This window comes from Passer domesticus, chromosome 4 (assembly GCF_036417665.1).
Source record: "Passer domesticus isolate bPasDom1 chromosome 4, bPasDom1.hap1, whole genome shotgun sequence".
Taxonomy (NCBI): Eukaryota; Metazoa; Chordata; class Aves; order Passeriformes; family Passeridae; genus Passer; species Passer domesticus.
In genome coordinates this window covers 15,064,960-15,092,176 of record NC_087477.1, presented here as the reverse complement: position 1 = coordinate 15,092,176, position 27,217 = coordinate 15,064,960, and the positions used below count along the sequence as shown (strand labels likewise).

General features: G+C 42.8%; 1 protein-coding gene across 3 annotated transcripts; it reads left to right on the top strand.

Moving 5' to 3' along the window:
• Positions 1-2,128: 2,128 nt before the first annotated feature.
• On the top strand, positions 2,129-27,217 carry MTHFD2L (methylenetetrahydrofolate dehydrogenase (NADP+ dependent) 2 like). Of its 3 annotated transcripts, XM_064416295.1 has the most exons (9): positions 2,134-2,323; positions 4,585-4,769; positions 5,072-5,194; positions 9,550-9,702; positions 10,421-10,528; positions 14,203-14,295; positions 18,280-18,405; positions 18,614-18,667; positions 25,599-27,217. In XM_064416295.1, exons 1-9 carry the CDS (start codon positions 2,187-2,189, stop codon positions 25,709-25,711), a joined length of 1,092 nt encoding a protein of 363 aa, XP_064272365.1. In that variant the 5' UTR covers positions 2,134-2,186; the 3' UTR covers positions 25,712-27,217. The 3 variants fall into 3 exon arrangements, with proteins under 3 accessions (XP_064272366.1, XP_064272365.1, XP_064272367.1); XM_064416296.1 differs by lacking the exon at positions 18,614-18,667 and having other exon boundaries at positions 2,129-2,323; positions 4,585-4,793; XM_064416297.1 differs by lacking the exon at positions 18,614-18,667 and having other exon boundaries at positions 2,138-2,323.

Here is a 27,217-nt window from a genome sequence, read left to right as displayed (position 1 = left end):
AGATATGGCAATCAAGCTTAAGAGAGGCTTCCTGAGGCTGAAAATCCCTTTTCTCTTGACTAATATGAACACCAGTTTAAAAGTCAAAATAGCACGCACTTCTGCAAATATCTGACAGAATTTGGGGACTGTCACTATACAGAAAGAATTGTTACTACTTCTAGTAGGAATAATTATTATTGTCTATCACTTATTTTGTAATACGGAAACTGCTATTTCAGAAAAATCAGATTGTTTCTCCTGGAAAAACATGCACGAAAACTGGATCTAAACGATCCAGTAATATTTGTGAATGGCATCATCACTGTTTTTACTGTTACTACTTTCTAAAATCATTACTTTCCTTCCGCTATTTTCGCTGTTACTGCTCTCTAAAGCAGCACCAGAACCTTCGTGCCGCGCTGGGTCCCCCGCCAAGCAGCGGCGGAACGCTCCCCGCCGTCCCCTCAGGCGCTTCCCGCCCTTTTTGCCCGCCTCGCGCTTCCCGCCGCGGCGTGAGGGGAGCGAGGAGGCTGAGGAGGAAGGAGCCAGGGGCAAAACCCCCCGATGCACGCCGCGTACCCGGCGGCGCTGCGAGGGGCGCTGCAGCCGGGCCGGGGCGCCGGGAGGAAGGCGAGGGCTCGGCAGCCCCTCGGCGGCGCCCAGGCCGGGAGCAGCAGCGCGGAGCAGGCGGAGGAGAGCGCTGTGGGGGCCGCAGCCATGGCGGTCGGACCCCACGGGTGGAAGCGGCGCCGCAAGCCAGCGACGAGGGGAAGAGCCGAGACAAAAAGGTGCTGAGGGACGGGTGGACAATGGAACGACACCCTAGTTTTTATCTAGGGTATAATTTGGTAAGGATAATGTTTTAGAAAGGGCAAGCCATTAAAACCCAGCACGCACGCTGTCTGTGGAAGCACCTGAACCACATTGCTTTTGGAAACATTTAACTCGGCAAAAACCTTGCCAGAACCATAATGAAGCCTCACTGCGTTGACACATCTTTCTAAAGCTTTTCCCAACTTTACAAAGGAATTTTCCCACTGTCAGTAGGCTGGCGAGGGTGCTGTTATTATTTTGGCATGCTTTTTATATGCTACTTTAGATCTTTGTTTGTTTTCTCCTCCCATTCTGCACAGGCGATTTTTTACTATAAAACCTGCCACTGAACGTGACAGAAGCCACCAATATGCAAATTGCAAGCGATTTCCTGAGACTTCCCCCTCAGAAAACACAAGGGTGCAGGGAATAACTATGAAGGGTGTGAAAAACGCCAGTCACTTGTTTTTGAAATTTTAAAAGTTTATTAGTAATAAAATGGTTATAAAAATAGTAATATATTTATATTACTATTATATACTAATAGATAATAGTTATAAAAATTGTGATAAAAATAGTAATATAATTAGAGTAATAAAATTTGAACATTTGAGGTTAGGACAATATGAGACAATAAAAACAAAGAGTTACGGACGTCCGGGTACATTTTTCTGGGCAACACAAGCCCGAAAAAGGACCCCCGTTAACAGAGGATTAACCCTTAAAAACAATCGCCTGTTGCATATTCATACATCTCATACATGATGCATAAATTCCATTCAAACACAGGATTCTGCCTGGTCACTGTCAACTTCTTCCTCTTAATCCTCATGCCGTCTTCCTGTCTGAGCGAGGTGGGAAGAAGTTAGTTTTCTGCTGATAAGGGAGCAATAAATTCCCTTTCTCTGAAAGATTTAGGTGTCCTGTGGCTCCTATCTGGTGCCAGTCCTTTCTTAAACAAATATCTTGCAGAGTATAATTTCTATTTTAACATTATGTTATAACCTAAAACTATACTTAATACACTACTTAAGAAAATTAATATAGCATAACTTTCTAGCATAATACAATATTCATTTTAATACTTGCGAAAAGCCAACCATAAAGCACACATTTTTCACAAGGGTTGTCCCTGGAGCTCTGTGTCCGCCCACTCCAAGCTGTGACGGGAACAGCAGCCGAGCTCACGGCGGCCAAAGGCTGCAGCCGAAGCCCGCCTTTGGGGCATCGTTTGAGCGGTGTACCTTGAGGCTCCAAATCCCCGTCACGCCGACCGTACCCCAGCATCTCCCGCCCCTCAGCTCCGCCCGCTCTGGCGGCGGTCCCGGTGCCGGCCCCGCCTGCCCGTCGCTTGGTTGCGGCGGCGCTTCCGTCCGTGGGGGCCGGCCGAAATGGCGGCGGCCGCCGCAGCCTGGTGCCTCTCCTCCGTCTCCTCCTCTGCCGCGCTGCTGCGCCCGGACTGGGCGCCCCTGAGGCGGTGGCGAGCCCTGGCTCGCAGCGCCAGCAGCTTCCCTCGCAGCGCCGCCAGGTACCGTGCGCCGATCGGGTCTTTTTCCTCGTCATTCTCCCCCTCCCTCCGCCTCATCCTCGTACCCCTCACGGCGCGGCGGGTCCAAAGGGCGGGAAACGCCCGAGGGGTCAGCGGGCTCGGAACCCCCGCGATCGCCCTTTGGGGTGCATGCCCTCCGATAGCCGCTGAGTTCCGCGGTTCTTCTCGGGGAAACGGGGAATAACCAGCGGGAGAGCGGTGGGCGAGCGGGCCGTGGCCCTGGTGATCCATCGGGGATTAAAGCGGTGCCCTCGAAATTGAAGAAGCCCTTGCAATGTGACCTTCGTGCCCCCTCCCAGAGGGGAATCTGTGACTTTTCTTGCTCCTGGTACCTTAAAGAGCCTGTCAGTGGATTTATACCGAATTACTGCATATATTCATCATTTGGTGGCAAACAGGGCATGCTTTGGTGCAGTAGGGATTGGTGTCCTGGCAATAATCACCCCCTGCGTTAAATTTATTGCATTGTGTGCAAAGGGAATGTGGTGTTGGTTTTGCAGCACTGCATCTCGGAGCTCTTGCCTGGGTGTGCATGGGACGGTCTCTGATCTCCTGCTTGTGAACCTTCTCATTTACATGTAATTGTGTTAAGACCTGGCTGAAAGCCGACTAAAGAGAATCAGCAAATCACAAGTGTCAATGCTGAAAGCACTGTCTTTGTGATTTCAAGAATGAAAAGATGACTGAGCTGAGCAGCCACTGAAATAACCGTGTGACCCCATGGGTGTTCTGTGTATTGAGAAACGATTCTGCTAGTTTTGGGAGAAGCAGCTGTATTTCTGGACCAGTGCACATCCTGCTTCTGTGCTGCGTTGCTAGTAACTGTTTTTTCCAGTTCTGCAGAACGTGGATGTTCCTGCACTAAAAATTTTCCAGGGGTTTTTATGGGGTGTGGGACATGTCCTTTTGCGTTGCTGGATATGATCTGAAATTGATCTAAAATTGTTGTGCAGATCTTAGTTTGTGTCATGGCCTGCAAGTCACCAGATTCATAAACAAGAAGAATTTTCTGTGGTAAATCCATGCTGGGTTCAGAGTAAGAGCATCCCTGGGTGGGTGGGATAACAGTGGGACAGGATGGTGTAGTAACACTTATTAAGTCTGTCATTTAACTTGGTCATGAAACCTGTCACAAATCCATCATTAAACCTGTAATTGACCAACACCTTGTCAATGTTTTAATGTGTGTAGAATTTACAATAATAATTATTTGTGACTTAGTTTCAATGTCTTGAATAGCCTGCTGCAGTGTAGGCTTTTTGTACACGTGGTGATTTAATTGTTCATACAGTTCTTGTATGATGAATCCATCAAAGGACTTATTTAGGTTCTAAACCTAAGAAGCATCAACATATTTCAGTATTTGCTATTTTTATATTTTACAGGTGTGAGAAATGCTATTTACTGACTCCCTAACCAGCAGCTATGAAATATGAGAAATATGTAATTGATTCTTGGACAAAAAAAAATAGTGTAAATAATGCTACATCAAATAAATTTTAAAGGAAATTTGTGGGGGGAAGTGGGTTACTTTCCTTAAACCAGTAAAACCTAAGGGTGTAAGAACATTCTCATGTTTTATTCCAAAATGCAGGGTTCATGTATATTTACGTGGCTGGCTGTGTGTGTTGGGAAGGTGAGTTGTGGGTCCTCTGGTGAGCTCCTCTTCCAAGTGCACCGAAGGCACATCCATGCTCTTGAGATAAGAGAGTGGATGTGGGCACACAGTTTGTGGAATTGGGAGTGGGGCTGCTGCCGAGCCTCATCCCCAATGGGCCACAGCTGTGCAGCACAGGTGAACATTGTTGAAGGTGACAGCCATGGGGTGCCCAGGGGCACTGACCAATCCCCCGAGGGAACAGAGGGCACACAGGTGCAGTGCATCAACCATGAGGGCATAGAAGGTTGAGCAAGAAAGAGCAGGTGCTTACAGCCTTGTGGGTTGGTGCTCAGAGTCTTCAGAAGGCCTTTGGTGTTGCTCTCTATGGGTGAATGCTTAAAGCCTTCTGAAGTTGTGTAGTGATACTTTGTGTTGTGGCCCTCTCAACTGTGACAAGTGGGGAAGCGCTTCTTTTCCCATGTAGATTTGTTAGTGTGTTAATGTTTTTGAAATAATATTTGAAATACCACCACAAAAATCAACACATTTGGCAGTGTTCAAAGTGGTAGATCACGCACTTGAAGGCGTCTTCTTCCAGGTGAGATTTAGCCCTAAATATTGTGTACCTTTTTCTCTATAGTGACGAAGCAACCGTTATCTCAGGGACGAAGCTTGCACACCAGGTTTTGAAGGAAGTTCGAAGGGATGTGGAATCGTGGATATCGGCTGGGAACCAGAGGCCTCACCTCACTGTCATATTGGTAGGAGACAATCCAGCCAGTCACATCTATGTCAGGAACAAGATAAAGGCAGCTGCAGCTGTGGGTATGTCATGCAAGTGTTCCTTTGGTAAGCTTTTAAAAGGAAAAAAATAAAGCAGGAGGAATCCCCTTAGCATCTTAATTAAATTTTGCACTGATTTCTTCCACGTTTTCTCTGATGGACCTAAGGAATTGCATGACTGTATGAAGAAAGTAGCTTTAATGTGATTTGAATGGGAGCTCTAAGTTTCATTTTGCATCTTTGAAAACAGTTCTTAAGAATTAGACAGATTTTTGGACTAAAAGACTAACCTGATCACTGTGTATCATTATTCTGACATGTCTTCTTTCTTTTGTTTTTATCAGGCATTTCTAGTGAGATCATACTGAGGCCTAAAGACATTTCACAGGAAGAGCTCTTGGATATGACAGTAAAACTCAACAAGGATTCCAGAGTTAGTGGGTTATTAGTTCAGCTACCTCTCCCAGGTGTGTGATATCTTTGTCCCACTCCTCATACACAGTCCATATAAGAGGAGAAAGTGTAGTGATTTTGGACTGCAAGTGTACCTTAGGGCCATAAGAAACTCTTGAAAGAGAACCTGTGTAATGAAGGGTTAGCTGAGGTGGTTTTTGTTGTTGTTGTTGTTGAATATGCAGTACATTTTAAAGAAAAAAACAAATCCTGGGGATAATTTCATATGCAAAACTTGCTTTTTTAAATGATCAGTCACAGTGGTGTTTCAAGGCATTTAACATAATTTCTCCAGTTTAATTTTTGGGATTGTTGCACTGGTTTGCCTTGAGTTCCATGCTTTCGTCCTCCACATCATGCAGCATTGATATGTAGCAGGTAATGCTATAGCCTTTCTCAGTGATTCCAGGTTTTGCCTTAAACATTAAACATTTGTTTTCATTGTTGGCCCTAGTGTTCCAAGTGAACTTCGTGCGAAGGTCCTAAAAGCCTTGACTAAATTTTTGGGTGTTTTATTTACCTTCTCCTAGTTTGTAATAAAATCTCACTGAAATATCACTAGGGAGTAGCTGGCCAAGTGGTGTTTTTGCAGTGATAAAACTTGCAGAGCAATAAAGAACTAAACTGAAAGCGTTTTCTATCTATAAAACAACAAAAGTGGGGCAGGTTCTGGGAGTTATGGAGGGGAAAATGCTTTGGTTGTATTTGTAATAAACAGCAGTGCTCATGATGAGGAGGGTTTGCACTTGTTGTTACATGAAGGTGGCCTGAAATGGGCCATGTACTGAAATGAATTTGCCACAAGGTGGAAGTATAACACAACTCAGGAGCCACATCCTGGCCTTCAAGGTAGGAGCCACTGGAATGTGGACAGTTTCCTTTGGAGGAACATCTCCCACTCATGAGGATTTGCAGCAGCAGGTGATGTGATTAATGAAGTTTAATTGCAGCAATGAGAACTGCAGAAGATGGAGCACTGGCACCCTGGGGATGGAAATCATCCTGTCTGAAGCCTGTAGTAAAGGGAGCAGGTTTGTACACTGGACTCCCAGTGTTACCCACAAATGGGAGCTGTCATGTGTCTTGCTGGTGAGGATGCTCAGGGGAATAGTTAGGTACCACCTGGAGAAATGCATTTATAAGGAGGATATTAGGTCACTACAGTCTGCTTTCATCAATGCACAATTCAGAACTTCTTTTAGTCTCAAAATGTCGTGGATTTAAACGTGGTCAGCACAAGAAAAGAAAAAAAAGCCTGATGGTAATTCTAGCTGTGTCAGTTGAGTTGTTCTATGCTTCTGCACTGAAATGCTGAAGTCCTTAAATAAGGATTAATCCTAAAATTGGTTGGAGGTTCTTCCCAAGAAATGTGACACACCTGTCACGATACATGAAGACTAATTAGCCTCCCTGCAACCTGTCAGACAGGCATGGCTGTTGCTTGTGTTAGGAAAAGCTTTAGAGCAGTTTAATCCATAGCAGAACTTTGTCAATATTTCAGTGTCTGTATAGTAAAGTAAAGTGTGCAACTTGTCATGAACTGGAAATATTCAGTAAGCTCTTTGCATGAGTTATGTTGTTATTCCATAACAACATAACTCGGATAACTGATATTTCCTTTCCTCAAAGGAACTTAATAAACTAAAGGGCCAAAAGCTAAGTTAGCTGATGTTCCAAATTTTATTTGCCTTGTAGGAAGGAGACGAAACCCAGAAGTTATAAAAACTCCGTCAGTGGAGTCTCCTTATTCCAGAATTGAGCTTATTGTGTGGGGTTTGGGGCTTTTTTTGCAGTAAAACACACAAAGTGTAGGGTTGATCAATGTTGGGTTCAAAATGGAGTCAGAAATAGCTTTGTTCTGTTGCACTGTTGTGAGTCGGGGCAACTTAACTTTGAGGATTGTTATCTTTGCCTCAGGAGAACTTCTTTTCTGTCTACCTTTTGAGTGCATTACTTGTGATAGTTTTTTGGAGGTTTTCCTGGCTCTTGGTTTGAAGTGCCTGGGGGATGGCCACGAAATGTTCATCTTTTTGGGACAGAAGATGAAAATCCATGCAGTATTTTTTTCAAATCCCTTTTGTGCTATGTTATTATTTTCAATAGTCTTCCCTTTTGAAAACCAGTCTTTATTTTTCACGTGCCAGCCCCAGAGGCAGTTGCTGTGTAAACAGCAGTTCCTCTGTGGGCAAATGCTTGGCCAGTGATGCCCAGTGTAGTCCTGCAAGTTCAGCCAAAAAGGGAGAGGAGGAGTGCAGACAGGAACTTGGCCTGGGGAGTGGCTTGTAATGACTGCAAGGAAATTTGTATGGGTATCAGCTTATGTTTTATGAGACTGAAAATAAGATAATTAAGGAATTATTTTGTTCCTCTGGAAATGAAGAAGGCATGTGGGAGCTTCTTTTCTGGCTCACAGCTCACTTGTCCCCAGCTGTGCAGCAATATTTCCTCCTGGTAGTGTAAACCCTGTTCTGGAATTCTGCAAATCGGTTTGGAACATGGAAAATATCCATGGAAAGCATGATTTGTTTTTCCTTTAACATAATTGTGTCTATTATCTGTCTGGTTTTGGGAAGCTAAAGACAGTGTGGATGAGGTGTTGTTCAGAGCAGTGTTCTGCTCATCCCAGGCACAAGGCAAAGCATGGCTGCCAAGTTTGTGTTGGAAGAACAACTGACTTGCCTAAGGGTAACAAGTTGTCTTTTGCAAAAGCTATTTAATAGGTTACTCCAAATTTCTTTCTTGTTTTTGTTTTGTTTTTTTTTTTTAATTCCCAAGTTGACATAAAAACAGGGTTATGGCTGCTTTCAGTCTCTGTGAGGCAAGTTTCAGGTCTAAGAGACTCTTTCATCAATGTACTTAATATCTTAATTTCCACGGTCTGTTCTTATTAGCATTCAAAAGGAAACTTGCTCTCATCATAAAATGGAGAATTAAACTGTAAATCATAGCATTCTGGTTTAACTCTAGGGGTTTTTTAATTGGAAATCTTTTAACAGCTGATTATCATGGTTTAAGTTCTACAGTATGCTTATCTTTTAATTATCTAGCTGCTTTTAATGGAAAACCACAAAAACCTACTAAATTAAAGCATCCTGTTTATGTCTCTAAAATATTTTACTGGCAACATCTGAATTTCCTTATTGCTGCTTATTTTCCTTTGTTTGGTTTTTTTAAACCTCCTGTAGTGCTCTCTGGCTCGGACACTGGGACATCTTGCCACACAGTTGCAGGATTCTGTTCAGGTTGTGCCTAGAATGGGTCACGTGAAGGATGCAAAAAGCAATTCCTCTGAGATAGAAATTATAAACCCCCAGCCTACTTGTCAGGTTTAGGGGAAGGTACTTTGGTTCACTCTTACTGGTCCTGGGGAGGAAATACCAAATTCCCAGGAGCTTCAGTAGCCAACTGGTCATCAACCCACAGAGGGTCAGAGGCTCTCTCCCATCTACCCACTCTGGGGGTCAGCTTGCCTTTCTCCTGGAGAAAACCTTTCAACAGCACGGGGTTACTGCAGGCCGTGGGCCAGTCAGTGCCATTTTGGGCGAGGACATGGGTCAGTCATTAAACACAGTTTGCTTTTTGGGTTAGTATGGGATGTTTTGTGGAGCTGTTAGGTATTCCAGGTTTATGCTTGGATTTGGAACTCTGCATGGAGAGGCCTGCAAACACATTTTTTCATAATTAGTGCTAATGTTTCAGCTTTAAGCAGTTGCAGAGCTGTCCTGTATCATTAGTGCATATAAAAAATATTCAGTATGAGTACATGTGAATACAAAATTATGTGCAGGTGATGCCATTTAAGCAATATTCAGTGTTTTGAGCTCACCGGTATTGAACAGTTTTGTGTATTCTCAGTTTTTTAATGAAGCAGGATATGTTTTGGTCCTACTGATTAACAGTTGACTATAAAAACGAGCCTTGTTGGAAAAAGAAAGCTAGACCTTCAAAGTTACTTCAGCTTGAGATTTCCATGAATTTGTTTAAAAACTAGCTCATGTATCCTCTGTGGGCTTAGAAACCAGAAAAATGCATATAACTGTTCTCCTGTTGTTTGTTGGGGTTTTTGAGCTGCTTCATGTTTAAGAATTCTACATTGCAGAGGTGACTTCCTTAAATATTTCTTCTTATAGTTACTGTCCTCATTCTCAGCTGAGTATTGGGCTCTCATATTTTGACAGAATCTATTATATCAACACTGTGACAAATGCCTTAACCTAATCTTCAGTCAACTGTTTGAAAAGGTGAAACTGTCTTTAGGGGGGGTGTACTTGGTTGAATCAAGAGCAGTAATTAATGACCCTGGCCAGGTCTGGGCTGTGCCATGATGTATCAGTGGCACCTGACGAGCTGAGGGCTGTGTGTCTCCTAGATCACATAGAGGAACGGACAGTGTGCAACGCCATCGCCCCTGAGAAGGACGTGGATGGGTTCCATATCATGAATGTTGGGCGGCTGTGTCTCGATCAGCCTTCCATCATCCCTGCCACCGCTGCTGCCGTCTGGGAGATCATAAAACGGACGGGTAAGAGACTCACCTGTCCTGGAGCTCTTCTTATCCTGGGAGACAAACAAGGGATGAACTCGGGTGTGAGCTGAAAGGTCAAGGTCATCTAAATGCATTGGGCTGAGTGAAGAACTACCATTTAGAGTATTAATCTGAATGAGGAGCTGCCAAGTAGATGGGCTCTTGTGCCATTAGCACAACTATTATTTAAGTGTAGACAGTACTATTTGGTGGAACACTTCAGTAACTTTCTGAATTTCACAGTTTTGCAAGAAATTTTCTGTGCTGTTGTTCTTCTGTTTGTCAAATAGAAGATTGGATGCCTAAGTTCTTGTGGAGAAGGGGGGAAAACAAGAAAAATGAGAGCACTTAATTCAGTACTGGAAGGGGAAAATATGTATATGTTTTCAATAGTTGTAATTTTTTATTTAGAATGCACATGTTCTTACTGGTAGACATAAGTGCTTCCCTTTGTGGCTGGAGCAAGGAAATTAAGTCTTTTTGGTAAGGGTGATTCAGGTACCCTGAATGAGCTCTCAATTTTCTTTCTCCGAGGTGAAAGCTGAAAGTTGTTTTGTGGATTCATCCCATAAATTCAGCCTTGTGGATTTTCAAGTTGTGTTGATGTCAGCAGTCCACAACCACAAATAATTCTGTCATGGGGATTGAGAAGAAGGGTTTTGACATATTAAAATAGTGGAATATAATTTTTTTAATTTTTTTTTTTCCCTGCAAGGAATACAGACATTTGGAAAAAATGTTCTTGTAGCTGGAAGATCCAAAAATGTTGGAATGCCTATTTCAATGCTTTTACATACTGATGGAGAGCATGAAAGGCCTGGAGGTAAGTCCAGGAATGTTGTCCCAGTGTTTCCATTTGTGAAGTCCTGAAAATAAAGCTGGCTAGAGGACTCAGATTTAAGAGCAAGCTTTCCACACTTGTGCATACTTGCAACCAGACCAAGGAAACAAATTTGCTAAAGCATTTCCTGCCTTATTCTCAGGAGAGCAGTTTCTGGACTTGACTTTTTCTGGTGTCAAGTCATCCCTTCCTCCTCTCTTTTAAACAGCTGCTATTTCAACTGATCCTTGAGGGTGGTACTGGCAGTGAGGCCTTGAAGAGCTGCAGAGGCTCCTGTGATGTTTATACCATGTAGCTGTTTATGTGCTTTACCCTCATCCTTGTTAAATTTTGATTTCATTGGTCATACATACATGAGCATGCACACCTGTGTACATGTGCACACAAACACATTTATGTGTGAATAAACAGAAAGGTGTGTCATGACCCTTGTGTTGAGCTATGTCAGTGAGGTGTTGCTTATGGAAATGCCTGAATGACCAACCAAGGAACTCTTCAGTGTGAGTACCATGATTACTTGTTGGCCTGGGGGGTGTTTCTGCAGTGCAGTTTATATCCCCCTGGAAATTGAGTGCTGTGGTGGAAATATTTTTAAGTGATTCTAATTACAGAAGCCTACATGTGCTGCTATAAATGTGCTGTAGAAATTAAAACAAATATAATTTAGATAGAATGCTGCCCGTTTGCAACTTCATTTTGATGTTAGAAACTGCTGTGGTGGTGTGCACAAATGAGGTAAACATGGACATTTAATTCCAGGCCTATTTAATTGGAGCAGAGTGAAATCTGTTATTATTATAATAAAACACTAAAAGCTTTATCCTAATCATAGAGTTGGTTTTTCCATTCAGCCTCTGTGGGAAAGTTGCTATTTGGAACTTCTCTCAGTGCCTGGATTGTAATTACCATTGGTGCATAGTTCTGGTCTCATCCTCATTCCCACGAAAATTAGTAGCATTTTTGCCATTTGCTGCAAATATTGGGTGGCATTTGTTATTGGCAGTGCAGCTGACGTTTGAAGTAGGCTTGCTAGAACACAAGGTCATGCTACAAACTACTTACACATTTCCCACCTGGAAATGAGGAGACCTAGTGACCTGTGATGCTTTCAGCAGCTTGTTGCAAAACCCTCAGCAGCTGCATGGGCAGTTTTTAGCTGTAATTAAATACTGTTTGCAGCTTCCAGCTTTTGAGTGGATTGGCTCCATGGCTCAGTTTTGTCTTATATCCTGGGTTTCTAGTTCCTGTTTTACTGCCTGGTAGTGCAGCTTGTTTCGGGAGGCCAGTCCATGAGATTTTTGTGGTGCTTCATGGTCTTCTGCCAATGTTTTGGTTCCTGACATGTCAGAAGACTTCCCTTGGAAGCCTGCTTGCTGGCATCGCCAGCGCTTCTATCTATGTCACATATGTAGTGTAGGGACAGAAGAATGTTCAGGTAGTCCCTTGCTGACTTGGAGCCTAGATACAGAGAGTTAACTCACTAAAGTAATTTGCCTAATCTGACGAAACGGATTTATTTCTCAGGTAGTTTTATAGTTTTCCACCCTGCTGAGTGTTGGCACACAGTCTAAAGCAGCTGGCAATGAGAAAACAAAGGAACATGTACTTCCCTGATAATGAGCAGGCATTAAGTGTGTATGTATGTGCTGTGTACATGATGATAAATACGTCTGTATTTGGGGTGGTCTGGTGGAGTTTTCCTCCCTGACTCACAGATGGGGCTCTCCTTGAAGCTCTGCTTCATCTTCTGCACTTGGGTTTAATTTCTGCTTTTGCTGTAAGCAGCAAGAGATTGGCCTGGATGGAAAAAAAGTCAGGCTAGGCCATGGTTTCAGCTTTTTTTTTTTCTTTTTTTTTTTAAAGTCAGGGGGGTAGGGACCAGAGAAGACCTACAGTGAAATGCTGAAAAAGGCCTTTCTCAGGTTGTCAGTGGAGAGAGTTTTTTTTCAGCAGCTGAGTTGCTTTGATTATTTTTTTTTTAATTGAGAAATGATGCAAGGGGTGGGTGTGAATGGTACTATTTTTAAATTTTTTTTGTTGTGCATTTTGGTTTTCTTTCTAGATTATGAACCAAAATTCAAAGCTGGGGACTGTCTCAATTTGTCATGTTTCATATGTGGATACACTCATGTCCTGCAGGTGGCAATATCTGATCAGATGGAAAAGCTATGTGAACCCCTTCCAAAATAAATAATGTGATGTGTAGGCAGGTCAAGAGACTATCTCTGTTTTGTAAGCTAGGGAATTGACTTGGGAGTATGATATGGAATCTTAATCATTAAATATATTCCTCTTCTTTCAGCAGAAGTAGCAGTGTAAAAATAGTTTTTATTTTCTGTTTGGGCATGGTCACAAATAAATGGAAAACCTCCCCTTTCTGAGGTGTCTGTAAGCTTCTGGACTGCTATTCTCAAGGTAGGGGCTTTTTTTTTTCCTCCCTTTTTCTCCTTTTCTTTTTGTTAGTGAAAGCAATTACTTGATTTCAGGAGCTGACTACAGACACATTCCTCACTCAAATCTTAAAAGCAAATTAGCACCAATTTTCTTCCTCAGAGGTAACCTTTTACCTTTGGATTTTATCCATTGGTTTTTTTCAACTTTTTTGCTGAATAATGACTGTGATTTTGGGCAAGACATAGTTTTGTTTAAAGCAGGTATAGGAAGACTCCTCTATTTTTTTTCAAGCCTGTACTTTTCTGTTTTCATGATCTGTAAATGTCTTGATCTGCTTGTCTTTGGGGAGATTTTGTGCACTGTAGAGCCTGAAAGAGAAGGATAAAAAGTAAGGGGAAAGAGCAGTGAAGCCAGAGCATAGAAAGGTTGAAGATGAGATGCCTGAGAGAGTTAATGAGAGGCACAGATTAGATCAGTCCAGACACATTGCAAAGGAAGGAGATTTGATGGTAATGTCTGAGAAGGCAAAAGGTTCCAGTTTAATTGCAAGTAACATGGCCTAGGTGTCTGTGATGAGTGGAAGGCAGAGATGGGGGTGTAACACCTGAACACTGCAGTACAAGTAACTGCAGAGAGGGTTGGAAGGAGTCTTCTTTGACAGACTTGCTGCTTGCTTGGGCAGTCCTTGAGGGAGTACCACTCCTGCTGTTGGGTGCAGTAGGAGGCTTCAGACCCTCTCCCTGTGACTGTTCATATTATGGTCTCTCCTCAGTATCTCCATCAAACAGCACAAGGGTTTTTCATGTCTTAGCAGGAGAGTTTATTCTGCAGGAGCAGAAGGATGTGTGCTTCTTGTGCTTCTGCTGGTGGTCTTGTATCAAAGCTTTCGTGTCCGGCAGACAGCTGAGTCTTGTGGCACCCTCTACAAACTGGCCTTGATAAAGCAGTCACTGGGTTCTGTGCTGGGTTTGCTTTGTGCAGTTCCACAGAATGTAACAAAGCCATGGAAGGGAGTTGAGTCCACAGTATATAAATGAATTCATCCTGGGAGAGTTTTTAAGAAGAAATGTTTTTTCATATGTGTGAGCAGCAAGTCTTGTGAGTGTGTTCTACCTATGCTGATTTAAAAGTCACATCCCAAGACAAATCTCATCATCTGTTCTGTTGTTCATGTACCAAAGTAAGTAATTTGCACCTGAAGGTAAATGCTGTGCTTTTTATAGCGTTTTACATCTGACAATTATTTTTTTCTTCTGTTTCAGGTGATGCCACAGTGACCATTACTCACAGATACACCCCAAAGGAGCAGCTCAAGATCCACACGCAGCTCGCTGACATAGTAATAGTTGCTGCAGGTAATACTGGTTGTTGTTAATGCTGCAATTGCAGCATTTCAAACCCAAAAAGAGGACTTTGCAGTCTCTGTCTGTGGCACTGGCTGTTTCACCTTTCTCTGAATAATCAGTGCTCGCTGAGGGTGTTGCAGTGGGTAGGATTTCTCACTGTAGGAAGGGCAAGTGATTTGGCTCTTTGTTCTTGCCCTTCACATTTGCAGACTCATAAACTGTTTCTCGTCACATGCGACACCTTTCCCTTAGGGAGACTTCGGAGTGAACTCAAGATTGGGAACCAGTCAGTGCATAGTTTATACAGGTATAATTATGTAAATTAAAACATTCTCTGTGCCATGGAAAAATCATGAGTCATTTAAATTTTGACAGGAGGGTTTCTTTAAATCAGATGGAGCCTGCATTCATAAAATCATGGTATCATTTCCCCACTATTAGAATTAAGGCCAGCCTTTCCAAATTAACTGGAGGTTTGGGTAACCTATGTTAGTAATGGCTGGGTTTTTTTCTCTTTTACAATTGTCATATCAAGAGAAAGACAATGGTAATTGCCTAGGGAAGGGGGACTGAAAGATGAGTGTCTGTACTCTTAAAGCAATGTCAACTGAAATACTTGGAGTTTAACTAATATGTCCCAAAGAAACAAGTGGAACTCTGCTTCTAAGCAGCCACTGTTATTTGTTTACAGGTAATACATAGAAATACTAATTATTTTTTAAAAATCAAACAGCCCAACTTAGTATATAACCTTGGTAAAATTCTGGGTCCCTTTACGGTTCAGGGATCTCATCCTTCTCTTGTACCGTTTTGTAGGACCACAAGAGGGTTGTGTCTTTCCTCTTTTCTGCTCCCTTTCCCCCTCCTTCTCATCCTCAAGACCCAAGACGTGATGTATTTTCTAGATGAAGACAGACAGGTACCTGTCTAAAGCTTGTCACTTCCTGTTGAAGTGAGATGCCCTTTCCTTCAGGGTTGAACTTCACTGCCTCTTTCCTAAGGCAGGCCGGGATCAAGAAATAATTTATTTGTTCCACGTCTAATTGTTCAGCTCTGGGCCTGACCAGAATTCACCACTGTGTATAAAAGAAAACAATGGTGTGCTAACTGGAAATAAACCAGTAACTTTTCATCCAAATTCACTGCTTCTAATTTAATCATTGCTTCTGATTTTTGTGCTGAACATGGTTTGTCATTGTTTATGCTTAGAATTAAATGGTCTGGTAGCCATTCAGCCATATTTAGCTTTCACATTATTTTCCTTGTTTCATTTGTAACAGGAGTGTGATACAACACTCATTCCACAACTTGAGATATACTTGGAATGATGAAAAAACCTAGGGTTAGGTTGTGCAAACAGCACACAGCCCTGCCCCAGTGTGTGCTCTGGGGAAAGTTGTACTTTAGAAAGGTGGAATCACTCCAAGCTTCCTTTTGTTACATGAGAACTGTGCACATTTTACCTCTGGGATCGCACACTCCCCAGAAATGGGTCATCCGTTCAGTGAGTGTTACCTTTCTTGCAACTTGTGCCTTGCCAGGTTGGCACAGCTGCTTTTACAGGCCACTGCAGAAGATGTGCAAATGGAAGAGAGCTTTTTTTTGTGTGTCTGCATGGAAGACCAAGGTTCCTTTTCCTGTGTGGTATTTTTACAAGAGCCATCTGCATCCTGCCTCCTGGTTGGTGACTTGTTGCACTGAGTCTCTTCTGATCTGGTGCTCCACCTCTGAGTGCTTTCCTGTTCACTTGCCTTCATGGTTTTGGTAACACTTCAAATCACATGCTTCTTTTCTCTTACTCCTGAATGTGAAAAGATTGATCTCTGCGTGCTGTTTCATTTGCCCCCAGGCTTGGGGCAACAATTTTCCTGATTATTTGGCTTGTAGCTATCCATGCAGTTTATTCCTTCCTTCTTGTTCCTACTGACTCCTTGCATCTTAAGTTCCAACAATGCTGCTCTTGTCCAGCCTACCCCTCCTTAAAATCTCTTTCAATACCACACAGCTTTTGGATTTCTCTGTAAGGCACTGTGTTTCCTGTTAAGCACCCCAGCACTCTGTATCTCACACAGCAGTTTCCCCTCGTGGCCTGCAATCCCTGCCTGTACGGGCATCCCATGGAGTCCGGCGTTTTTGCCATCAGCCCAGCCCCATGGCAGAAGTGTAAATGCAGCTTTACCCAGACGTGCTCCTAGAGCCACCTCAGGACAGACAAGGCTCTGATGGAAGCAGCAGGACTCTGGAACCTGTCAGCTTGCTGCTCCTGCTCTCTGGGATTTCCAGTCTGCTGAGAGAAGCAGGGCTCATCTGCCTGCTACCTTTGGAGAGGGGGTGAAGAGAAAAAGTAGTGACTGTGCCAAATGCCAGATCTTCTGCTTGAACTGCTTGTGCTGTCCCTTAGGATATGATCTGTGGTCTTCTTGTCTAGGAAGTGCTGGCTGATCAGACCCTTTATTCTGGTTAGCTTTCTTAGAAGTTGGCTGTTTCACAGTCCTTGCACTTAGATTAGGTAGGGCCTTGTTACTGCTTTGTTTAAAATGTGATTCATCATTTTCTACAAAAAAGGGCCAATGGAAGGTTTTCCCATATTCTTCAGTTCAGTGCATTTTAGGAAAACCTACCCTAATGTTTATCCCTGCCTGCTTGGTATGTAAAGTAGGCTTAAGCAACTAGACAGGCTCATTTGGTTTGGGGGTTAGTTCATTTGTTGCTATTAAGTATTTGGCTTATTATCAAACCATTTTACAAAGGGTGCAACTGTGCAGCTTCCATTAATATGCTTCCAGCCCTATCTCACACAGATCATTTACCCCCACAAGGCTGAGGCATTATCCAATTACCAGCCAGGTTGCCATGGATTACTTCAGAGAGGGATGAAGGAGATGCAGTCAGATATTATCGAATGGGCTAGGAAAGAGTTTGAGATCTTGGCTTGCTCAACATGACGAGCAGAGTTTCAAGCGGGTGTCTTATGGGGGAGTGAGAAATGGAGAGCAAGGAGTGCTCTAGTACTGCCTGTATCCAAATGACTAAGTGTCAGTGCTCCAGCACTGCACATGGAGCCAGAGCCTTGTATACTAGTGCTTCCCTCCAAAAAAACTGCAGTTTCAACCCGTATAGATTTGGATTCTTTTCCTTTTTGCCTTCTCCCCACCTGAGAGAAAGCTGCTTTGATGGGGAGGAGGGAGTTCAGACTCCCTTTTTGGAGGTTACTCTAACATTCCTCTCAGAACAAAAACTGATGGAATTACTCAAGAAGTAAGGTGAGTTGTAACGTTTAGTTTGCAAATTCCCACTACTGAAAGCTGGAGGTTGCATGGTAGGGAAGAAATTCCTGACCAGATTTATAGGGCCATGGATACATTTCATTAGCTACACTTTGAAGTGACTCTTTAGGTTTTCTGGCTCCTGACTGAAGCACATATTCTTGATGAATATCAAGAAGCTTCGCATTTAAATGTGCTGAAGAAATTGTAGTGCATATGAAAAAGCTGTGGTGGCTTTTTGTGGCTGTTTGAGCTGGAATTTTTTAATAGCAAAAAACTCCTACTCCAGGACACCACAGAGATGAAGCCTGCAAGGTGTGCAGTGCCCAGGCTGGGGCTCCCAGGTCAAGTGCAGAGGTCTCACAAATTGCTGTAAAGAGCAAGAAATGGTGTGTTGTCCCTGTGGAAGATCAGTGTTGCCTGCTGGGATTGCTGTAACAGTTCAAATTGCCTATTGGTTGTGTTTTTTGACCCCAAACCAGTCCCATGGCACAAGTTTTTGTGGGATGTTTTTTGTGGTTTTTTTTCTTTTTTTCTAAAGTAGTTACAAACTATGTGCAACAGAGGAATAGTTGTATTCAGTGTGGGGGTGTATTAAGAAATATTCTATGTTGTAGAATTCTATTTTGTGCATGCATAGCTTTGCATGCACACCCCTTGATATCATTCAAAAGTGATAACCTCAGATTACCTGGCCAGGGTAATGAAATATGTTTTATGATTCCAGGTATCCCAAAGTTGATTACAACTGATATGGTCAAAGAAGGTGCAGCTGTGATTGACGTAGGCATCAACCATATCCACGATCCTCTTACAGGAAAAACCAAATTAGTTGGGGATGTGGACTTTGAAGGTCAGTGGAACGATCTTTATACAAATCTGTTGGACAAATATACTCAAGTCATGGGATTCACTCATGGTAAATTTTTGGACTAGGCGTTGTCTCAAATCAGACGATGTTTTCAGGAATGTTTATAATTTATTTACTTAAATAAGAACACAAATCTATCTGCTCTTAAGAAATTGTTAATTAGGAGATGAAGTGTTACTTTTAATTACAGGTACCAGCAACCCCCAAGAGATACAGATGAGCTCTTCTGGCAGTGGAGTAGAAGGTGCTTGTGTCCAGTTCCTTTAGTCTTTTGAGTTTGTGAAGTGTTTGAAAAGTAATCAATGAAAACAATTTCTGCTCTTTCTCAAGCATAGGGTCTCCTGCTGTTCATAACAATTATTATTAAACCACAGCTTCTCAAAGCCTCCTTTGGCACTCTTCCTCTACACTTGTCTGTGAAAATGTTAACTCGGCTTTAGAAATACTCTTTATGCTAAAGTTTAATATGGGTTCATCTAAAAGTGCTTAACATCTTGGTCCAGCCAAGCCTTACAGATAAAAATTGTTGTTACATATTGATCTTTTTATGTGTAACTTGTTGCAGAGCAAGTTCACAATGTAACTTGATTAAATATCTCTGCTCTGGAGGAGCTCCAGACTGGAATAGCAGGATTGTTGCACTTATTGGCAGGGTTGAGTGTGGGAAGCTTAGACAGCATTTATCCACCTTATTAATGGTTCTCAACAGTTCCTTGTTTTGATAAGTATGAAAATCACCCACAGGTTTTTTTTCAGTTATTAACATCTTGGCTGGCATAATGTTTCAAAGCTTAATTATATTCAGAATGGTTTTAGCCAGCTGTGTGTATTTCTAATTACATCACTCAGTTCCCTGCTGCTTTTATTCATCATGCATGTTACCTGTCTGTTAAAGTCTGTGAAATTACCTGCATGAGTGTAGCTGAGCGACTGTCTTGGAATGTGTTTGGAAATGTGTAACTGGATGTATGCAACAGGGGTCCAGGAAAATTAATCTTTTGTAGGACAGCTTGAATTTTTTTTTCCCTTATCCTGCCTGGATTTGTGGTATCCCAAATAAAAGGTTCTGTTTTCAGAGCTGAAGTGCAGAGAAATTCCAGGTGTTTGGTTTGCTTTAGCAGGTGTGGGAGTACAAAAGCTGTAACTTTGAGAAACGTGAAGCTGCATCCTTCTTGTTTGTTTCTCTTCAAACACGGGACCTTGTGCCTACAAAAAAGGTGTAGATTCAGTGGCAAGGCCATGATTCAGAGTTTCAGCAATGCTCTGTATCTGTCTCATCATGTCTGCTGTGGGTTGTTCTTGAGATTTTACCTGGGGGGAGGGAAGATCCAAAAAAGAGGGAGGAACTTCAGCTTGGATTATGCCACTGCAGTTACAAGTAGCATTTCTCTGTGCATTGCCAAGGGGAAGTTGTTGTTGGTTCACTGGTATCGGTGAAAGTTTCACTAAATCTTTAACAACAACAAAAAACATCCCAGTGTATACAGTTCTGAAGACTAGCAAGTAAACCACCCTTGGCAAGCATTTCATTTGGCAAGGAAATGAAACAAGCCAGCCTGTTTGTGTAGCAAATAATTTTATCCTTTTCCCCTGTTTGATCACTTGGCTGAATCTATGTTTAAGCCTGAGTGAAAATGGTTTTTGCAGGTTGAGGCCAGGCACTTAAATGGCTGGCTTGACATGTGGTGCCTGTGTAACATCACGTAGCCCACCAGTATCTATTGTCTCTTGATCTACTTCTTTAAGAGAAAAATCCTGCTGTGGAGAGAGGTTTAAGTGGGGATCAGAGTTCAAATTTCATTCACAAAAGTAGATGGAAATGTCTTCCTTCACCAGGTCATCTGGCTGAAAGGCTCCTGTAATGGAAATTAATTTTATTAGGTGGGTGGAAGGTGTTTTGATTCAGTTGCTTATCTTGCCAGTACTTGGATTGCATCTTCTAATCTCTGCAAGGTAGGTGAGAGAGCAGAAGTTATTTTTCTCTTTAACAACAAAAGGATGTATTTCTTTTCTTCTTTTCTGTGTCTTTCATTGTTAAATTCAGTGTACACATTTGCGAAAGTAACAGAATGCCTTTAGTAAACAGTATTTGCGATTTCCCATTTCCCCACGTCCTCTTTGACACTCTAAACTGCATCCACATCAAAAACCAGTAATGGTTTGGTCTGGAATAGTTGACTGTGCAGTTCCTAGGTATCTTAAAGAGCAAGACAGGAGAGCACTGTGCATGTGGAGGTCAGCTGCAAAGCACTGAGATACTCAGCCTGATATTGCAGGGATAAATTAAACTGTGTGTGCAGCTCTCCATGTAAAACCATGACAGTACATGAGTCCCTGTTCTTGTTAAGAATTCTGTGCTCTAGGGAGTGACTGTCCTGGCTTCTGGGAGCCTCAGGAGGAAGAGTGAAGTGCCAGGAAGGAGGAGAAGCAGTGGCATCCCTGTGTGATCCCCAGCACCATTGCAGCTGCTTTTGGGCCTCAGGTTTCAGTGACAGAGAGGGAGGTCTGTTTCTATGAGCAGGGTAGTGCATGTGTGGGTGTACTTGGCCCTGTTTTATATGCTTTTGTTGCCACAGCTATAGTGCCAAGGGAGCAGGAGTGCTATAAGGACCAGGAACCATGAAATAAAGCAACAAGTTACCCAGAACATTTAGCTGAAGCAGCTCTTTTGGGTGGAGCATCATTTCCAGGAGTAACTGGTAGAGCAGGGTACTAACATGCCACATTCGTAGCTCACCTTTGCAAGTGGAACTGGAAATACCAATGAAACCAAGGTTGCTTGTATTTCTTTACAATTCCTTCCATATTTTTGACAAACAGCGGTGCTGATTGTTGAGTCTTCATTAGATGCCTATGTAGAAAAGAAATCCTTTGTGTGAGATCTTTGTTAGGTGATGTAGTTGAGATATCAGTGGAGGGATTTACACAGGAGAACTGTTTGTTCTGACTTGACTGAGTGAAAGAGCTTCTTGAAAATTGGTGCCACCATGAGCAGGGAGGGATTCCCAGCACTGAAGAGCGGAAGAGAGAGCCCCAACAAGTAATGGATGTGGGTTCAAGGTGATGGGCCTATGTTAGGCATTTTCTCTGAATGAGGCTGAGCACCACCATCTTCAAATCCAATTAATTAGTGGAAGTGGTGGTCCTTCAGCTGTACAGCAGTGTGCAGGAAGCCTGGCCTCTGTGACAGCTGCTGCATCTGATGGTGTTTGCTGCCTCTCCACGTTCATCGTGGTACCTGCCCGGCTATAGGCTGCTCCTCACTCATTGAATCCTTTCCAACTTCGCTCCCTGTGCAGCTTTCTCAAACAGTGGTCATGAAAACAGAATGTGGATGTTCCAGGTGCTTTTGCTATAACTCTAGTTAGTTCCTTTCTCAGTTGATTTCAAAGAGCTGGCATTTATTTTTCCATGAGGAAGAGCCCAGTTTGTCTGGTCAAGTCAGCATATTGCTGCCCTGCAGACCTTAGGGGCACCATTGCCTCTTGTGCTCCATGACTGCAAGGAATGAATCAGAAGGTTGGTGTTAGGCTGTGACAGAAGGCTGTTGGCTATCTGGGGTCAGTGAGCTGCTGCATGGCCAGTCAAGGCTCTCCTGCACAGAAGAGGATGTTGTTCAGGGATGTTACTGATATGCACTGTTTGAATTACAGCACTGCACCAGAATTTTTCCAGGTTTTCCTTTATATTGCAGTTAAAATAGCTGCAATAAGAGAGGGGGATGAGAAAAAGAAGGAACTCCAAGAGCCGGGGTAGATGCTTGCTGGTTGGTATCCCACAGTGTGTCGTGAGAAGAATCCCAGAACGTGTGGAGTAGAACATGAGATATCTAGTGTGGCTGCTGAGCACATGATATCACACTTGGGCAGGGATGCAGGGATCTGGGGTAGCTTTAGAGGGACTCGTAAAGCCGTGTGGAAACAGTGCTTGGGCAGGAATTGCTCTGCATCACTTAATGCAGATGCACAAGACCCAGAACTGCCTTCAGGTTGAGACTTGCCATTGGTTTGTGTGATTAACCCTATTAGGTGTCTGATGTCCTCAGCTTTAAAGGAACCTAGGAATGAAGGGCTGTCTCCAAAGCAGTGGATCCTGTTTTTCAAGGAAACAATCTACATTTCATTTCTTCTGAATAATCAAAGGAAGATTTCAAGGTTCTACAGAAGCTGCAAAATAGCAGCTCCTCCCCCATAGGCATCTAATTTGCATTTTCCAGAAGGCCTGGGACACTAGCGCCCATCTGGAGAAAGCAGGAGTAGAGCTGTGGACCAAGTTACTTCTTTCCTGAGTGGCAGAAGCAGGACCTGATGGAATGGATGGCACAACACCTCACCTGCTGACATGAGATCAGTCACACATTCATGTGGTGTCTGAGGACTGTGCATTGGCCTATTTCACTTGACCAGCAAAGTCTACTGATGTTTTTGAGGCCAAGCTATCTTCCCCCTTTGGTTGCTGGCATTCATCTTGGAAAATTGCACTCGCCATATCTGTATTTACTCTTACCAATGGAAATTTATCAGATGGTAATTTCCCCAGCACAGACACCTGTTGTGTGTTCAGGAATCTGGATCAGCTTTTGTGCATAAGCTGTCTGGGTGATTTTATGCTAACTGACACAAAACTTGGCTTCTGCCACACCTATCCATAGGGATTTCCATAATGGTAGAATATGGGCAGAGGAATTCCCCACCAACTTGGGAAAACAGTGTGCTGTGTGTTTCCTGCTGGGTAGGGTTGCTAACACCACAGGCAGTGCATGTTGGACCTGACAGGCATTGGAAGGCTTTCTTGAGGAAAGGCACAGTCTGGTTGCAGGTATCCTCTTTGTAGGTAAGGTAGGAGTAGTTTGAATAACACCACAAGAAGAGGTAGGTAACATTGCCATGGAAACAAACATTTCAGTTTATAGTGCCTACAGTGTTAGGCACTATAATGTGTTAATGGCTGTGTTTTCTTCAGATGTGGATAATCTGAGATCTCATAGTAACTATATTAACTGTGAGCACCATTCTAAAATGGTAGGTGCTTCAAAGTAGTATGGCTATTAAAAAGGTGAATTTTGTGTTTGAGAGTATTGAGAGTAACGGTCATGTGGCATCTTAATTTGGTGAATTTTACATCTGAAGAAAAAACACATTATAGCCTGCTTTCCTTTCTGTATATTTTAAGAGTATATCTGGTGGTGTCAGTCAGCAGAGTAATTAAAGCCCTCCTGGTTTTATTTACCAGCTCTCCTCTATTGGGGTTGGTCTTGTGTTCTTCAGTTTTAGTGAGATATTTGCTGTTAACTTTGCAAATGCTCTCATGAGTTCCCTGCCACGGGGGAGGTTCAGACAGCATTTTATTAATTTCATTTAACCCTGGCCCCTCAAATCTAGTACATTCATTTCCCAAAATCCCCAATGTTCTAATTTTTCAAGTTCTTTTGAACTATTTCTTTTTTGGGACCTTCTTATTCCTGACAGTTAAGCACCACATAAATTCCAGAGATTGAAGATGAATATGCTTAAAGCAGTAGCAAGTGATCTTGTTTGTCCCAAAGCCAGGTGCCTAGTTTTCCATCTCTTAATCTCTTCTCATAGCCAGGCAGAGTTTGCTCTGTAGGGACTGCAGTGGAATTGAATGTGTTTGTGTCAGTTATGCTTGTTCAGTTGTCTCCTGTGTATGTGCCTTTGAAAAACCAAAGCTTAAGTGGGGAATGATGTAAAGAGAAGTTATTACTAAGCACGACAAAAAAAGCCCCAAACTAACAAATAAAGAAACCTCTCATGGTGGTGCCCTAAAAAAAACCCCAACTCTCAGGATTAACAAGGTGAGTTCCTACCAAGTTGAGCAGAATTCCTTTGCAAACAGCCTGTAATTCCAATCAGTGGCATTTTGCACAGTAGATAAGGAGATCAACCTAGGATTTCTTGCTGAGTTATATGAATTCCTCATACAAACAGGTTAACTTAAATGCATTCAAGGTGTACACTGAATTTGAGTAGTCTAATATGGGTAATGGTTGGAGCTAATTCATCAGTAAGGTTTTCCTTTGTGATACTTTGCCAAGAACCTGCCCCTTTGCATCCTGGTTTAACCTAGGCACCCTAGTAAAACAGATTTTAAAAAGAATAAGAAGTCTTTTCTGGAGGAACTGAGTGTTTATGGCTGAAATGGCAATGGGGATTTTGCCACTAGAACTGTATTTTTTTCTTGAAGAAAACTCTTGTCTTTGTCTATAGTGTGAAGCAGAAAAACTAATCAAACAGAAAATTGTACTCTCCCAGTTTTAAGTTTTTCTGTGATCTCAGGGTGTCTTTTTAGGATGTGTTGTAGGAGACCAGATTATGGGCTGTAGGGAATGGGGCTATGGCTGAGCCTCATCCCTAATAGGGTGCAGCTGTGCAAAACAGGTGACGATCAGGAAAACAAGCATGGAATGCTGAGGTGCTTTGACCAATCACAGGTGTCATGCATGTGAGAAGCAGGGTAGAAAGGGTTGTACTGGGGGATAAAAAAGTGCTGATGCTTGAAACCATTCATGGTGTCAGTTGTGTGTCCCCCATCTCGTGGGAGACAGAGGCTGTCTAGGTGACTTGGCTGCTGCTGGTGCTCTGCTGTCGATGGCAGTAGTTGCTCTGCATGCTGCTCCTCAGGAACACAGACTTGGGGGTGTCACCTCCTTACCTGCAGAATGGCATCTCCAGCTTCCATAGCTCTCCTGGAAGCTGCAGGTGCAGTGTCCCAGCTGACAGATGGGAGTGATGCACATCTGTGCTGCTCTCCCGGGCTGGGCTTGGCCTCATGTCACACAGATGTTCCTGGGACAGCTGGTCACCCAGGTCATGTGGGCAAAAATTGCCCCTTACCAAGAGATTTCCTTGGGAATAACCTTCCCTCTATTGGAGCACAGGCTGCATGAGTGCAAGGGCAAGGTGCTGCAGGTAGATCAGCTGGAACAGGTTGTGCAGCCCTGGCCCAGAGCTAGCCCTGGGTGATACATTCAGATTAGGAGAAGTACCTCGCAGCCCCAATCCTGGCCACGTTCCATCCCTGCTGTGGCTGCAGCAAAGCTTCTGCCTTGGCTGGTCCCTTCCCTGCAGTACCTGCCATCACAGCTCTTCATGCATAGGTGGGAAAAAAGGTTTGGGAATGTTCTTAGTCAATGCCTTTTCTCTCTTTTCTCTTAGAAGTGAAGAAGAAGGCTGCCTTTATCACTCCGGTGCCGGGAGGGGTAGGACCTATGACTGTTGCAATGCTTCTGAAGAACACACTCCTGGTCGCTAAAAAGCTCATTTACTAGAGCAAATGGGTTACCTTGGAAGAAGAATCCAAGTTGTTCTATTTATTGATACACAAAACACTTATTTTTTACTACAAATATATTTATTTCTACATTGTATTTATTTTTTCATGTCAGGTATGTCAAAGCTGATGGTTTATAAAATGTTCAAATACTTTGTCTTACCTCCTACTGACTCATTGTGAGCAAAATCGACTTGGAGAATGCAGCCTATGCAGATATGTTGGTGGTGGTGGCCAATTACATGTTTGAGAATGAAGAAAAGCAGAAATTACAGCTGTACCTGTGTATTGGGGCAGTTATCAAGGTCTTGTAAACACTTGGGACCTGTTCAAACAATATAAAAACTAAGACGTGCTGGATATCTTTCAAATACATGGTTTGCGTTCTGAGGTCACTAAGCACTCTGGATGTAGTTCAGAGTCCTTAAATACTTATTTTTGAACAAGTAGAGCCAGCAGTGGCCAGGCAGTAATGTTGACATGAATGCAAATGTTCAGTAAATGTTTTAAAATAGTCAAATAAGCTTGAATGCTGGTGAAATGCTGACTTGAAACATCTGCAAGAGGTAAGCGTGAATAAGTAGCTAGAATTGAAGCTGGAGTCTGGGCCCATTGTTTTGGTGCATAACAGCCCCATCTCACAACAACCCCTCAAACCTGAACAGTTGGTTGGGCTGAATTTGATTGAAATTGAATGGGATAGAATGAAATTGAGTGGAAAGTAATTTAAATTACTATACGCATACAACATAGGTATTGCAGCAGGAGACGGAGGAGAAACTTTATCCCTCATGAAATATTTGTGTTGGAACTTTAAACCATTTAATGATTCTCTTATTTTTCAAAACTGCATGAAGAGGGCTTTTTAGTCCATGTTGTAAGCCTTGGCTTCAATGGCCACAGTATTTTGCTGGTTAGAGAAGAGCATATGGGATAGGATCAGTATGCTTCTATTCCCAAAGCTGGTTCCTGGATGGATCTAGAACAGTCCTATGCAGTGTAGAAGTTGCTGAGATGCCAGTTCAGCACCAGTGTGCACTGGTGACATTGCCACTGAAGGTAGTAGTAGACAGTTTAGACTTCTACATGTTTTTATCTGGGCTGGGATTACTGATTTATTTTCATCAGGAGCCTTAGGTGTTTGCTAATGGGCTATGGATGACTTGGAAGGGAAGGAAAAAGACTGTGGCTAAGTTTTCTTGCTGTTAAAGGGAAAAATGCCCTTACTATGATAAATAAGTCAAGGTGGAGCATCATTTCCATGCTGGCTGTTCTTGTGATGGATTTTGAGTTTGCTTTAGCACGATGTTTGCAGAAGTTTGACAGGATTGTTATTAAATATACAGTGCCAATGGTGCAGACACTTGCTTGTCTTTTTAAATGTAGGTGGTAATATAAATTCATGTGGTAATATAAGTGGTAGGAAGATGAAGGCACCTATGGAGACTGTACTTGGACTCATCAACCCATGACTGAAAGATGGAATAAAACTTGTTCGCTGTTA

Coding starts and splice junctions, on each gene's coding strand:
- MTHFD2L (XM_064416295.1), top strand. CDS start 2,187: ATGGCGGCGGCCGCCGCAGCCTGGTGCCTCTCCTCCGTCTCCTCCTCT. Junction 4,770..5,071: donor AAAGGCAGCTGCAGCTGTGG/GTATGTCATGCA, acceptor TGTTTTTATCAG/GCATTTCTAGTGAGATCATA. Junction 14,296..18,279: donor CATAGTAATAGTTGCTGCAG/GTAATACTGGTT, acceptor TTATGATTCCAG/GTATCCCAAAGTTGATTACA.